General features: G+C 42.6%; 1 protein-coding gene across 1 annotated transcript; it reads left to right on the top strand.

Annotated features, from left to right (window-relative positions):
• The first annotated feature begins 3,045 nt into the window (after window positions 1-3,045).
• LOC148047126 (uncharacterized) lies at window positions 3,046-9,444 on the top strand. The gene is given in 4 exon segments (XM_087708301.1): window positions 3,046-3,231; window positions 4,995-7,720; window positions 7,722-8,857; window positions 8,859-9,444. Coding segments are annotated over 3 exon segments (2,913 nt in total). The 5' UTR covers window positions 3,046-3,231; window positions 4,995-6,184; the 3' UTR covers window positions 9,100-9,444.
• The last annotated feature ends 6,871 nt before the right edge of the window (window positions 9,445-16,315 follow it).

The raw sequence follows: 16,315 nt of genomic DNA on the forward strand, positions 1-16,315 counted from the left end.
TTCCTGGGTGAGCTGACACCGATATACAATAAGTGTACATTTTTATTCCATTTTCCTCTTTGAAGTCCTTTTCCTTTCTTTCTACTGTTGGAAGAAATGTCCTTCTGGGTTCAGCTCCAAGTGGGGAAAAAGACACTGGAAACATGGAGGCTGCTTAGAAAGATGGTTTAATGGTGGACAGGGTCACATGGTTTGAGATCCTGAACACAAAAGGAGGATCACCTGCTTCAAGATGTTGGTTGAAGAAGAAAAGAGAAAGAAGGGCTGAAAGCTCCTGGCTTTATACTCTCTGTTCGGCCCCACCTCTCTGTTTCCTGTTCCTGTGTAAGAAATGTATTCTGATTGGTTGTCAGACTTCCATGGGGCCATGCAGAGGCAACTTTGTAAACTGTGTTTTGAGTCCAAAGTTTGACTGAGTTTCAGATGCCATGTGGTGAGTTTCTGTGGAAGGCTAATCCTACCTTTATTATGTAAAGTAGACTAGCTCAGGCTGTCAGGGCTCATTGACAAAGGGAAGCTCCAGGAAGCTACTCTGTCTTTAAAAACAGGTGTCTCCCCTTTTACATCCACGCAAATATAATATTCTGCATTCTTAATATTTCCCAGGATATTTCAGTTTTCTAGCAGAGGGCCGGTTTTAACTTCCTACAATACTTTTGTCCTATTGCCTTTTGTGTGTGCCCTTGCTAATGGTTCTAATCCTGTGTTGCTCTTATTCCTCTGCCCTAAAGTAATCTCCGTGGGGCAGGGATGAGCCCTAGTGTCTTTTGGTGTTAATCATGTGTCCAATGTATTTCCCTCTTAACTGTTTTATGATGAAATCTTGAGCTAATCGGTTCTCTGTTACCACTCTGACCTTTCTTTATTTCAAAGGTAACTTCTTCCTGCACCTCCCGGATCTTTTGTATTATTTGTACTCTGCAGCTGTTTCTAATTGTCTAGATACCCTTGTAATTATCCTCAGTAGGTTCTTTTAAAATGCGTTCAGAGTTTCTATTTCTCTGACTTGGGTATTTTGAGTCAACGTTTGTATTCTTATTCTAGTGATTTCTAGTCTGGTTCTTGTGACAATACTGTTTTTGAGGTTTCTGGCCTGGTCTTCCTAGTACAACACTGTCTCGGTGAAGTTCCCTTCCTACAGAGGAAAGTTAAAAATAAGTCTAGATGTTTTGGAAAAAGAACCAATAAGGAAGAAAAAGGGGTTTTGTAACCCTCAACTAAGTTTTAGTTTTCTGTGTGTGTTTATTTTTTACTTCCTCTTTTACCACTTCAGGTGTTGAGGGAGAGACGACATTCTGGTTTTGCACTTCTCAACAGCCTCAACAGTTGTTATTTGATGCTGTTATAGTATCTCTTTGAAGTTCTTTCTCCACCTTCATCTGGATCTGCTTCACGTTTAACAGAGTTACAAGGGACCTTGTGGTCATCTAGTCCAACCCCTGCCCAAGCAGGAGACCCATTTCTGACACATGGCAGTCCAGTCTCTTCTTTAAAGCTTCCAGTGATGAAGCTCCCACAACTTCCAAAGGCAACTTCTATTCCATGGATTGATTGTTCTCACTGTCAAAAAAGTTCTCCTTGTTTCTAGGTTGAATCTCTCCTTGTTCAGTTTCCATCCATTGCTCCTTTTCTGACCTTCCGGTAGATTGGAAAACAGCTTGACCCCCTTCCTCTCTGTGGTCCTTCTCTTCACTAGACTAGCCATGCCCAGTTCCTGCAACCGTTCTTCATATGTTTTAATTCCCAGTCCCCTAATCATCCTGGTTGCTCTCCTCTGCACTCTTTTTAGAGTCTCAACATCTTTTTTTATAATGTTAATAATATTAAAACCTGCTTTAACACGTATCATAGGTTATAATCAAGAAATGGCTGTATTTATGAATGTTTTGGGGATTGCAGACCCAGCACACAAATCAGCATTAACATATGAAAAGTCAGTGGTGGACTTGTGTGTGATGGACTTCTGTCTCCCGAGTATGTAGAAATTACACTTTGCATGTTGAAAATTTGGTATTTGGTATTTGTTTATTTGTATGCCGCCCTTTTCCCTGGGGGGACTCAGGGCAGCTCACAATCCAATGTGTTTTGGAAGCAGGGTAGCTGGCAATATAGTGGTTGGTGGTGGGCTAAGATCCTGGGGAAAACATAGGTTGGTCACATATACAAAAATAGTTAATGTTGTGACGTTTAGGCTGAAGGAATGAGCAACTGCCCTGTTGCTTATGACCAGGTGTCAGAATCCTGAAAGTCATGTGCCTTTGTGGACTTAAAAGTCCACAAGGCAAGAGTGAAGAATGGGAGGTGTCCCATCAGTCTCAAGCCATCTCCTTGACTGATTGACCCTCATTGCAATGTGATTCATGTAAGAGCTTTATGTTTATTATGCTCTAAATTCTAATAAACATCAGAGTCCTAGAGTGAGACTTTTTGTGGTGTGCTGTCTGTCCAATTGTTATTAAGTACAGCTCTGCTCATAACCAGGTTTTTCCCTTGTCACATCTGACAAGCGAAGCCAATAGAGAAGACAGATTCACTGAACCACCATGTTACTAACGCAACAACTGCCGAGGTTGACTTACAACTGGGGCAAGAAACGTCATAAAAGCGGGCAAAACTCACTCAGCAACTGTCTCGCTTAGCCACAGAAATTTTGGGCTCAAGTGCGGTGGGAAATCAAGGAATACCTGTATTCAGATTTGGACAAAGACTGGGAAAGAGCCTGTATATTTTTTTCAGCACGCTTCTATATTTTACCTAGTCACCCAAGCAGGAAACACAGCTGGTTGTTTGACAGTATATGACACAGTAAGGAAAATACCAAGGTAGCCATGCCTACATCCTGTTGCAATGAATTTTTAGCAAGCTTGCTATGGTTTCCATCTCACCCTTTCCCACACGTGTCCTTTATTTCAGTGCAAACACCTTAAGTAGAAACTGGAGAAGGATTTTTTTTCTGCCTCCTATCTGAAGATGGTGCTCAATCAGGCAACACCTGTGCGTAGAAAGCGGATAATACCTGTGGTTGAGCTTAAAGGGGTTAAAACCATCGAGTACTGTGTTGCTAGAAAGGTTGGAAAGCGACGGGAAGCGTAGAAGAAAGAAAGTCCAGTTGCCTTTTGAAAAAAGCACCTTTGGGACAGCTGAACTTCCTCTTCCGGATCACTCATGGGAGGAAAGTGGTGTGAAGAGCGGTTTTTTTGCTCTTCTCATGATCGAAGCAGCAGCTGGAAGGTGAGTCCGGGAGTAAGTCGGGCTGTTTGGTTTCCTCCACGGCCTGGAAGCAAAGAAGCAACTGGGCTGAAGCATCTCAGCTGCTGCTGCAGGTTCCTTCCCTTCCTCCCCAAATTTAAGTCCACTGGTGCTGCACGCTGTGAAACTGGTGGCTGCAATTTTCCTTCTGATGGGAAGATTGAAAAAGTCTCCTTCCAGTGAAGGTTGATTCTTCGGGAATGGCTTCCCCCCAGAGGTTGTGGGTGCTCCCATCACTGGAGGGTTTGTGACAGAGCTGGGAGGGACCTTGCGGGTCTTCTATTCCGACGCCCTGATCAAGCAGGAGGCCCAATATCATTTCAGACAAACGTCTCTGTTTAAAAGCCACCAATGATGGAGCGTCCACAACTTCTGAAGGGAAACCTTCCACTGGTTCACTGTTCTTAGTGTCAGGAAATTTCTCCTTAGTTCTAGGCTGCTTCTCTCCTTGATGAGTGTCCATGCAGGTCCTTGTCCTGCCTCCAGGGGCTTTGGAGAATAGGATGACACCCCTCCCTCTTTTGTGGCAACTCCTCAAGTATTGGAAGATGGCTATCATGTCACCCCTAGTTTCCCACAGTCCTTGCATTATTTTCTCTTTTTGATCCATGAAATTTTGCTTAGGCTCTGAATTTGTTAAAATCAGCTCTTCTAAAGTTTAAGACACTTGTTGGGTTATATTCTATTACTTGTGTTTGCATTATATTGAATTCCAGTAAGACGTGGTCACTCGCCCAAGATTCCGACAACTTCAACTCCTTCTATCGCTTCCCTATTAGTAAGAATTAGGTCGAGTATAGTTTTTCCACTAGTTCACTCCTCTATCTTTGGGATGATAAAGTTGTCAGCTAAGTTGGTTACGATCTATTCAATCTTCTGCTTGCTGTACACTTTGTCTCCCAGTTGATATCAGGGTAGCTAAAGTCTTCCATTATATCTTGATGTTGCCCTCTTGATATAGTTTGTAATCCACATATGTATTGAGAATGAGAGATGAATAACATTTACAAGTTTTTTAACTTCCATGTCTTGCCAATAAGTATGGTATTTCCTGTCCCATCCATGTATTAATCGGATTCAATTGTGCTTAATCCAGCACTTTCTAAAAAATAGCTATTGGCATCTTCGTTGCACAGGTAGTCCTCACTTACCACTTCCTTCCTGAGCCTTCAAAGTTACACACTAGAAGCAGATGTGCACCTGGTCCACAAAATTGGTGGTAATCCTAGCACTTGTTCCGTGACCGCACTTTAGTAGTGACTCTGGTTTTGAAGGTGCAGGAAAAGGAATTGCACCAATTTGGGTTCTGCCGATAGTTGCACATTTATGATGGCGGCGGCATCCCACACTCATGATCCCCAGTTGTGACCTTCCCAGCTAGCTTCTGACAAGCAAAATCAGTGGATATACTGGCAGGAAATTGCAAGTCACAATCATATGAAATTGCATTTAACAACCCACTGTAATTAGCTTAGCAACTACAGAGGAACAGATATAAGTTGGCACTGTCATGTGACAAGATGCTTAATGATTGAGCTGCTTAGTGACGCAAATATCAGTTCCAATTGCGGGAGGTTAAGTGAGGACTACTTGAACAAGGATGTCACAAGAGGGGTTGTAGACAGTATTTTCTGCCCTTATTTGCAGCTGAGGACTTCCATGAACAAAAGTGGTGTATACTTCTTTTTTCACCTCATCTCTAACCATTTTATAAACAAAGTTACACTTTTCTTTGCATCTTACAGATGACCAGGATGGCAATAAGAGCACTCTGGACAAGTGTAAATAACGATCAGTGTTGATAAGGGAAGAAAATCAAGCCAGAAATCAAAATATTTTCCATTTCCTGCAGAAAACCATACAAATCTGCTCTTCCTCCAGCAGCTAACAAAAGAGAGAAAATTGAGAAAGAATAAGCAGATCATGCAGAATTAAAGGATAAATTGAATGAGAGGTGAATGTAGATTTTATATCATTCAGCAAAAGAGGGATATATGTGGAAGTCCGTGGGGAGGAAGGCAGACAGTAATGCAGGCCTCTGTCTGTGAGGAAGAAGATGACTTAAATGAAGCACCACTAAACAAGACATTGTCCATAATTTTGACCTCCTCAAATATATCAGCTTTGAAAAAGCTCCATAGATTTGCCTATTGTGGGAAAAGCACAGATTGCAAATCACAACTGATTATGTACTAGATGGGCCAGAAAGGAGAAAATCCATACAAATTACCTGAATGTGGCAAAAACTATGGTCACAACAGCTCCCTTGTGGTTCATGGAAATATCACCACACAAGAAGGAAGTGCTCCCAATGTAAATGTTTTAGTGAGCATGGCAACATGGTGCTACATTAGATAACTCACAGGAGGGAGAAAACGTATGACTGCAGATTGTGAGAAAGTTACATTAGAAATTCTCAGGTCTTGAGACACTAAAGGATACACACACAGGAATAAAACCATTTGGACATCCTTTCTGTGGGAAAAGTTTCAGTGAGAATTCCACCCTAGTGAAGCACCCAAGACCACAAAAGTGAAACCATTTGAATGTCATGATTGTGGGGAAAAATTTAGTTACAATTTTAGTCTGGTGACACATCAGTAGATTGACTCCAGGGAGAAACTGTATGAGTATCCAGATTGTGGGAAAAACAACATTAGAAATTTCCATCTGAAGAGACACCAGACAACTCTCACAGAAGAAAAACCCTTTGAATGTCCTGATTATGGGAAAGTCACAATTCCAGCCTGGTGATACATCAGAAGACTCACATAGGAGATAAATGCTTTGAATGTCCTGATTGTTGGAAAACTTTCAGTTATGATTCCAATTTGTGAAATACTAGAGGAACCATAAAGAAGAAAAAACCCATTCAATGTCCTGACTCTGGGAGATATTTCAATCGTACTTGAAAATACATCAAAGGATTCACTCCATGGAGAAACCTTATAAGTGTGGAGATTGTGGGAAAAGTTTCATTAGAAATTCCCACCTCCTGAGACACAAGACCACACACACAGAAGAGAAACTCTTTCAATGTCCGGACTGTGGGAAAAGATTTAGTGAGAGTTTCAGGCTACGGAAACACCAGATGACTCACACAGGAGAGAAGCCCTTTGAATGTCCTATCTGTGGGAAAACCTTTAATCAGAATTTCAATCTGGTGACACATCAGAGGACTCACACAGGAGAGAAACCCTTTGAATGTCATATCTGTGGGAAAAGCTTTAATCAGAATGTCAATCTGGTGAGACACCAGAGGACTCACACAGGAGAGAAACCCTTTGAATGTCCTATTTGTGGGAAAGGTTTTAGTTTTAATTACAGCCTGGTGACACACCAGAGGACTCACACAGGAGAGAAACCCTTCAAATGTCCTATCTGTGGGAAAAGCTTTAGTGATAATTCCAGTCTTGTGGCACACCAGAGGACTCACACCGGAGAGAAACCCTTCAAATGTCCTGATTGTGGAAAAGGTTTTAGTCTGAGTTCCAGCCTACGACCACACCAGAGGACTCACACAGGAGAGAAACCCTTTGAATGTCCTATCTGTGGGAAAAGCTTTAATCATAATTCCAATCTGGTGACACATCAGAGGACTCACACAGGAGAGAAGCCCTTTGAATGTCCTATCTGTGGGAAAAGCTTTAATCAGAATTCCATTCTGGTGAGACACCAGAGGACTCACACAGAAGAGAAACCCTTCAAATGTCCTATCTGTGGGAAAAGCTTTAGTGATAATTCCAGTCTTGTGACACACCAGAGGACTCACACTGGAGAGAAACCCTTCAAATGTCCTGATTGTGGAAAAGGTTTTAGTCTGAGTTCCAGCCTACGACCACACCAGAGGACTCACACAGGAGAGAAACCCTTTGAATGTCCTATCTGTGGGAAAAGCTTTAATCATAATTCCAATCTGGTGACACATCAGAGGACTCACACAGGAGAGAAGCCCTTTGAATGTCCTATCTGTGGGAAAAGCTTTAATCAGAATTCCATTCTGGTGAGACACCAGAGGACTCACACAGGAGAGAAACCCTTCAAATGTCCTATCTGTGGGAAAAGCTTTAGTGATAATTCCAGTCTTGTGACACACCAGAGGACTCACACCGGAGAGAAACCCTTCAAATGTCCTGATCGTGGAAAAGGTTTTAGTGAGAGTTTCAGCCTACGGAAACACCAGAGGACTCACACAGGAGAGAAGCCCTTTGAATGTCCTATCTGTGGGAAAACCTTTAATCAGAATTCCAATCTGGTGACACATCAGAGGACTCACACAGGAGAGAAACCCTTTGAATGTCATATCTGTGGGAAAAGCTTTAATCAGAATGTCAATCTGGTGACACATCAGAGGACTCACACGGGAGAGAAACCCTTTGAATGTCCTATCTGTGGGAAAACCTTTAATCAGAATTCCAATCTGGTGACACATCAGAGGACTCACACAGGTGAGAAACCTTTTGAATGTTCTATCTTTTGGGAAAAACTTTAGTGATAATTCCAATCTGGTGACACATCAGAGGACTCACACAGGAGAGAAACCCTTTGAATGTCCTATTTGTGGGAAAACCTTTAAACAGAATTCCATTCTGGTGAGACACCAGAGGACTCACACAGAAGAGAAACCCTTCAAATGTCCTGATTGTGGAAAAGGTTTTAGTCTGAGTTCCAGCCTACGGACACACCAGAGGACTCACACAGGAGAGAAGCCCTTTGAATGTCCTATCTGTGGGAAAGGCTTTAATCATAATTCCAATCTGGTGACACATCAGAGGACTCACACAGGAGAGAAACCCTTTGAATGTCCTATCTGTGGGGAAAGCTTTATTAAAAATTTGGATCTGGTGAGACACCAGAGGACTCACACAGGAGAAAAACCCTTCAAATGTCCTGATTGTGGGAAATGTTTTAGTGAGAGTTTCATCCTACGGAAACACCAGAGGACTCACACAGGAGAGAAACCCGTTAAATGTCTTATCTGTGGGAAAAGCTTTAATCAGAATGTCAATCTGGTGAGACACCAGAGGACTCACACAGGTGAGAAACCATTTTAATGTCATATCTGTGGGAAAAACTTTAGTGATCATTGTAACCTGGTGACACACCAGAGGACTCATACAGGAGAGAAACCCTCCAAATGTCCTGATTGTGGAAAAGGTTTTAGTCAGAGTTCCAGCCTACGGATACACCAGAGGACTCACACAGGAGAGAAACCCTTTGAATGTCCTATTTGTGGGAAAACCTTTAGTCAGAATTTCAATCTGGTGACACACCAGAGGACTCATACAGGAGAGAAACCCTTCAAATGTCCTGATTGTGGAAAAGGTTTTAGTCACAGTTCCAGCGTACAGACACACCAGAGGACTCACACAGGAGAGAAACCCTTTGAATGTCCGATCTGTGGGGAAAGCTTTATTACAAATTCCGATCTGGTGAGACACCAGAGGACTTACACAGGAGAGAAACCCTTTGAATGTCTTTCCTGTAGGAAAGGTTTCTGTGATCATTCCAGCCTGGTGAAACACCAGAGGACTCACACAGGTGAGAAACCATTTGAATGTCATATCTGTGGGAAAAGCTTTAGTGATAATTCTAATCTAGTGAGACACCAGGACTCACACAGGAGAGAAACCCTTCAAATGTCCTGATTGTGGGAAAGGTTTTAGTCTGAGTTCCAGCCTATGGACACACCAGAGGACTCACACAGGAGAGAAACTCTTCGAATGTCCTTATTGTGGGAAAAGCTTTAATCAGAATTGCAATCTGGCGAGACACCAGAGGACTCACACAGGAGAGAACCCTTTTAATGTCTTTCCTGTAGGAAAGGATTCTGTGATCATTCCAGCCTGATGAAACACCAGAGGACTCACACAGGTTAGAAACTATTTGAATGTCCTAATTGTGGGGGAGATTTCAGTCAGAATTTCAACCTGGTGGCACACCAGAGGACTCGCACCGTGTAGAAATCTTTGAATTGTCGAGTCTGGGATCATTACTTCAAGCATAAATCATCCCTTATTGCACACAAGGTAATTCATATGAGGAAAGATAGATGAGTTTAGAGAATACTTGAATTTCATTTGTGATCTCCCAGTATACATGAGAAATTGATTGTTTGAATTTTGGCCTGATTAATTTTGCTCAAACATTTCTCATGATTAAATTTGTAAGTGGAGTTAAAAGGAAAAGGAAAAATGGCTAACTACTAGTTTCTGGTTATCAGCAAAACTTTTGGATATTTCCTTTTCTAAAAGTAGAGGAATTCCTCAAAATGGAATTGTGGGTGGAGCTTTTGTCTGCTGATTATGGAATTTCCACATGTGGAGTTTCAGTCTTCTACCTTGATTTCACCCGATTTTCAGCCCCAGAATTCCACAGCCCGCATAAAAGTAGTTCTCGAGATATAACTCTTATGTGCCTTGAATTAAGGTTGCAGGTTGCAATGGCTCTTAAGTGAAATTGCTTTCCTTAACTACCCGAATCCCCCTGCTCTCCCTGATGCAGCCATTAATCAAATGTTTGAGTCACTAAGCAGAACTCCTTGGAGACCTAGCGCAGGGCTAGGCCTGCCTGCCGTAGGAATCTCTAGGCCACCCCCACCCTCCACGACATCCTTTTGCTTTGTTTCCTTTGTTGCCTCCACCTCCGCCGCTTTCCTACTATCTCCCGCGGCCTCAAAAGCACGGCAGAGGAGGAAGGGGGAGGGATAACGCGGGAGCCAGCTCAGGTGCTCTGCGTGGAGGGAGAGGCACCACTGCCATGGGCCGGGAAGCCAGCGGGAGCTTTGCTGGTGAAAGAGAAGAAGCAAGAGGACTGGCGGCTTTGAAATGCAACCCCCTGGTTCCGCCGGCCGCGGATTTGATTCGGCGTAAGTGGGGGACGAACACATGCTGAGCCGACTTTGCGCAGTGAGGCGGAGTAATTCAACCCCCCCCCAAAGAACGTGTGTGTGTGTATGTGTGTGTGTGTGTGTGTGTGAGAGAGAGAGAGAGAGAGTGAGAGAGAGAATTGGATCAAAATTGGTGGCCAAAGGAGTGGAGGGAGGGAGGGAGGGAAGGAAGGGAGGGAGGGAGGGAGGAAGGAAGCCCTGCCCCCTGTGAAAAAAACTGAAGATGGAGCAGTGAATGAATAAACCATAAAAGCAACAAACAGTTAATGCGTAAGTAAGCTGAGGAGCAAGTTCTCAACTAAGGAAGCAATATAAGAAAGAAATATAAAAAGCTCAATATGCCAAAACACTTATTTTAGTCTTCATTTAATTACTTGTATTGTAGTCTGATGTAACGTCTTTTTAAAGTTAACGTTAGTTAGAAAATATAGGGTACAAAACTTAAATAATAAAAAAATTGTACATTCATTTTGAAAAATAAATGCAATACTTGATTAATTTCATATCTTTATTTAAAATAGTTTTGGCATGGCATATGATTTTATTGACTCAGTTGGAAATGATGTGGATGTTGTATCTGATTCTGAGGTATATATATTTTTAAGTAACATAACATATAGCATATTGTCCAAACTTGCTAGACTATTTAATTGATCTTACTACTTTAAAGGGGGAGAGTTTCATGATAAATTATTTTATTACATTTATGTTGCATTTATATATTATATTTATTACATTTATATTCCACATTATATATTTGTATTGTTATTTTAGTGTATATTGTCAATTTCGATAGATATTATATTGATATATCAATACTGATTTTAATCATACTAAATAACAATTACTGCTATTATTTATCAGCATTACATATTTACAGTTTTTAATATCGAGTTAGTCGTATTTTAGAATAATAGCGTTATCTTTTAATAGGATAATTGGCAAAATCTAATTCACATGTGATGGGTTGCATTCCAAAGGAATGTGAGAGGACAGGTTGCCTGCAAAATGCCAGGACCCAGGACCCTGTTGGTGCCATGTCTCTCTCTAGCCAGTCTAACAATCTAAAAGCTGAGCAGAGAGCCTTTTTTTTTTCAGGGTGAGCGGAAAAGTATAGTCTTTGAGTGGCACTTTTCATGCCTGGCATTCATCAGGCTGAAACCTCGCTAGCAATCGGCGCTTGACGCTTGGAATGTTGCGCAAATGTCCAGCAGACGTGACAGCAGTTCAAACTGTGGCTCTCTTAGGTGCTCAGGCATGAAACTGTGCCGCTCAAACACTATACTTTTCCGCTCACACTGAAAAAAAATTAGAGGGAACATTGCCCCCCATTAACCATACCACTTTGAAGCAGAAGAAAACTTCTGAACTAGGAAATATTTAATATCACCTCTTGTGACCTTCTGACAAGTAACGTCAACGGGAAAAACTAGATTCACCCATGTTGCTAATTTAACAATTGTGGTTATTCACTTAACTGTGGCAAGGTCACAAAATGGAGCAAATTGCCCTAAATGTGACTGACTTAACAAAAATTTTGGCCTCAATCGTTGTAAGTTGAGGACTACCTGTACAAACTATTTCTCCTATAGTAAAACAGTTCCAAGCCTAACAGAGCATGCTTGAAGTCTGCAGAAAGAAGGTTCCAGGCGTATTCCCCATTTCCTCCTCAAGAATTTTTCTTGCCTTCGTGTTGAAAGAAGGAAGGAGATCCTTCTGGACTCAAAGGCACTTTTGGTTTTTCCTTACCTTTCCGGCTGCAGCCGCCTTACCAGGCGTGCCCACGCCTCACACATTGGGATTATAAGCAACAACTTTATTGTGTAGAAAAAGTAACACGAAATCTCTCTCAAAGTCTTTGTATTAGACCAACGTCCACTGGGGGTTTTACACAGCATTTGCCACACAGTTTACAAGTCAGAGTCAGAAAGAATTTTCTCATCTCCCTTTAGAGCAGTGGTTCCCAAAGGGGGTGGTACCGTCCCCTGAGGGGCGGTGGGATGACTTAGGGGGATGCTAAGAGGCAAGGGGGCAGCAGGGGGGGCACTAAGATGCAAGGGGGGCGCTAAGAGGCAAAGGAGGTGGCAGCGGGGTGCTGGAAATGGCCCCCTCGCAGGGCGCAATTCTGCCTGGGGCTCTGTTGGCCGCCAGTCATCTGGGCACTTCCAGCAGGGGTGAAATTCAGTCTAACGTCCCAAAGACTGGAAGGATTTTTCGCTCGCTCGCTCAGGAGGCATACAAGCATGTCAGGCTGCAAGGGGGGGGGGAAGTGAGGCAGAGAAAAAAGAGAAGAGCCTTTTGCCTGCATTTCTCCTCTGATACGACTCTGCGTGTGCTGTGCATGGAGAAGAGATGTGGGACTGAACAGGGCTGTCCTTGGGCCTGCATTTCAGAGATTGGGAATTGGTGCTGCATTACGCAGCAGAGTCCGATGTCATTACGCAAGAGCGCTCGCCTGCCTCTCTCGCACTTTTATAAATGGCTTTACTTCTGACTCCCCTTCCGGGACTGTGTTGTGAGCCGCCTCCGCGATGATTGCATTGCATCGCAGTGCGCATGTGCAACAGAGCCAACCCCTCCCCCAATCCCTCTTGCACTCGCTCCACACGGATGCATCACTCTCGCCTGCCTCTACCCCTCCCACCTTAGAAATGCAATAAAGGTAAACATGCGGTGGGGGGGAGAGAGGCTAGCCCCCCTCTGCCTCCTTGCTCCATTCGTAGAGGTGGCCTTAAAAAGCTAGAAGTGGGAGGAAGGGTACTTGGGATGGTTTCTCAAACTTTCAGTTGCAAAGTAATCTAATTGAACGCTGAAATATAGGGGAGATTGTGGAAGAGGAATAAGCATTTCCAACATATACAGTTTTTAAAAAAGTAAATAAAAAAGTGGTCTAAAGTTGGTTATTGTCACATACAGGAAAAAACAAAGCAAAACAAAATTATGATAGAACAACATCCCATATTAGAAGAAAATGCTGTCCAAATGTTCCCAGTATGCCAAACAAGATGTTTTATAACCAAATGGAGTCAAAATGCTGCAGTTTTTTTTAATAAAGTGCCCTTCCTATCTTGATATTTATGCACAGTGAGACCTTTGTCACAGATAAACCTGGATAATGGCATCACTCTTAGGTTGTATGAGTATACATGAGCTGCAAGACTTGTATTTTGCCATAGTATCATCTACAGCTCCATAAGTACTACTAGGATTTTGACCAGCTGCTGGGCACCAATATATTGAGGAATACGGAAAGACTGATCACGTGGGGCAGTCTAATGAGCATTTCTGAAATGGCAGATACCACAGAACAAAGTCTTCTTCCTTCTCTACCCCCACCCCACCCTGTTATTTTGGAAAAAAAACAAAAGGCAGCAGTGTGTGTGTAAATGATCAGACATGCACTGTATTACACAGAATTTACTGAACAGTGAAGTAGTTACTAAATTTTACTGAGTTTACTACGTTACTAAGGTTCTTGAAAAATGACTATCAGACTTTGAGAACCTGGTATCACTGGATCATGTTCAACAATTGTGTTGAATTAACATTAACTAAAAAGGTTTTTAAATTGGATTTTGAATAAATGTGCAATTAATTGTTACAGTTTTGAATTTTACTGTTACTATCTTCCTTCCGTCCTACAAACTGCCCGGTCACATGATCCCCAGCCATGCCCACCAAGCCACGCCCACAGAACCGGTAGTAAAAAAAGATTGAATTCCACCACTGGGTGGGAGGCACTGAGGATCAGTTTGTAGCACCAAGGGGGCGGTGGACTGAAAAAGTTTGGGAACCACTGCTTAAAGTAATTCCTGCCTGTTTTACATCTTAGCCTTCCTGCATACCAGTATGTGTAATACAGAGCTCAGCCAAGCTATTTATCCTAACGTGTACACAGAGAAACTTCCATCAGTTTTCTAAATTTTTCTAAATGTAACTTCAGCAGTAATATAGCATAGCTTTCAATATACTTCCTATTTCCAGCATACTACTTCTTTTTTGAGGTCTTCAAAACTCTCCTATTCGTGCCTTTTGCCTTCTCCCATAGTACATTTTGAGTTTCTAACTTTTTATTTAGAAGATTCAGTGCGGTGGGAAATCAAGGAATACCTGTATTCGGATTTGGACAAAGGCTGGGAAAGAGCCTGTATATTTTTTTCAGCACGCTTCTATATTTTACCTAGTCACCCAAGCAGGAAACACAGCTGGTTGTTTGACAGTATATGACACAATAAGGAAAATACCAAGGTAGCCATGCCTACATCCTGTTGCAATGAATTTTTAGCAAGCTTGCTATAGTTTCCATATCACCCTTTCCCACACGTGTCCTTTATTTCAGTGCAAACACCTTAAGTAGAAACTGGAGAAGGATTTTTTTTCTGCCTCCTATCTGAAGATGGTGCTCAAACAGGCAACACTATGCCTAGAAAGCGGATAATACCTGTGGTTGAGCTTAAAGGAGTTAAAACCATCGAGTACTCTGTTGCTAGAAAGGTTGGAAAGCGACGGGAAGCGTAGAAGAAAGAAAGTCCAGTTGCCTTTTGAAAAAAGCACCTTTGGGACAGCTGAACTTCCTCTTCCGGATCACTCATGGGAGGAGAGTGGTGTGCAGAGCGGTTTTTTTTGCTCTTCTCATGATCGAAGCAGCAGCTGGAAGGTGAGTCCGGGAGTAAGTCGGGCTGTTTGGTTTCCTCCACGGCCTGGAAGCAAAGAAGCAACTGGGCTGAAGCATCTCAGCTGCTGCTGCAGGTTCCTTCCCTTCCTCCCCAAATTTAAGTCCACTGGTGCTGCACGCTGTGAAACTGGTGGCTGCAATTTTCCTTCTGATGGGAAGATTGTAAAAGTCTCCTTCCAGTGAAGGTTGATTCTTCGGGAATGGTTTCCCCCCAGAGGTTGTGGGTGCTCCCATCACTGGAGGGTTTGTGACAGAGCTGGGAGGGACCTTGCAGGTCTTCTATTCCGACGCCCTGATCAAGCAGGAGGCCCAATATCATTTCAGACAAACGTCTCTGTTTAAAAGCCACCAATGATGGAGCGTCCACAACTTCTGAAGGGAAACCTTCCACTGGTTCACTGTTCTTAGTGCCAGGAAATTTCTCCTTAGTTCTAGGCTGCTTCTCTCCTTGATGAGTGTCCATGCAGGTCCTTGTCCTGCCTCCAGGGGCTTTGGAGAATAGGATGACACCCCTCCCTCTTTTGTGGCAACTCCTCAAGTATTGGAAGATGGCTATCATGTCACCCCTAGTTTCCCACAGTCCTTGCATTATTTTCTCTTTTTGATCCATGAAATTTTGCTTAGGCTCTGAATTTGTTAAAATCAGCTCTTCTAAAGTTTAAGACACTTGTTGGGTTATATTCTATTGCTTGTGTTTGCATTATATTGAATTCCAGTAAGACGTGGTCACTCACCCAAGATTCCGACAACTTCAACTCCTTCTATCGCTTCCCTATTAGTAAGAATTAGGTCGAGTATAGTTTTTCCACTAGTTCACTCCTCTATCTTTGGGATGACAAAGTTGTCAGCTAAGTTGGTTTCGAATCTATTCAATCTTCTGCTTGCTGTACACTTTGTCTCCCAGTTGATATCAGGGTAGCTAAAGTCTTCCATTATATCTTGATGTTGCCCTCTTGATATAGTTTGTAATCCACATGTGTATTGAAAATGACAGATGAATAAAATTTACAAGTTTTTTAACTTCCAGGTCTTGCCAATAAGTATGATATTTCCTGTTCCATCCATGTATTAGTCGGATTCAATTGTGCTTAATCCAGCACTTTCTAGAAAATAGGTATTGGCATCTTTGTTGCACAGGTAGTCCTCACTTACCACTTCCTTCCTGAGCCTTCAAAGTTACACACTAGAAGCAGATGTGCACCTGGTCCACAAAATTTGTGGTAATCCTAGCACTTGTTCCGTGACCGCACTTTAGTAGTGACTCTGGTTTTGAAGGTGCAGGAGAAGGAATTGCACCAATTTGGGTTCTGCCGATAGTTGCACATTTATGATGGCGGCGGCATCCCACACTCATGATCCCCAGTTGTGACCTTCCCAGCTAGCTTCTGACAAGCAAAATCAGTGGATATACTGGCAGGAAATTGCAAGTCACAGTCATACGAAATTCCCTTTAACAACCCACAGTAATTAGCTTAGCAACTACAGAGGAGCAGATATAAGTT

This window comes from Thamnophis sirtalis, unplaced genomic scaffold (assembly GCF_051295495.1).
Source record: "Thamnophis sirtalis isolate CommonGarterSnake01/CBP01778 unplaced genomic scaffold, rThaSir2_p1.2 scaffold_3, whole genome shotgun sequence".
NCBI classification, from domain to species: domain Eukaryota; kingdom Metazoa; phylum Chordata; class Lepidosauria; order Squamata; family Natricidae; genus Thamnophis; species Thamnophis sirtalis.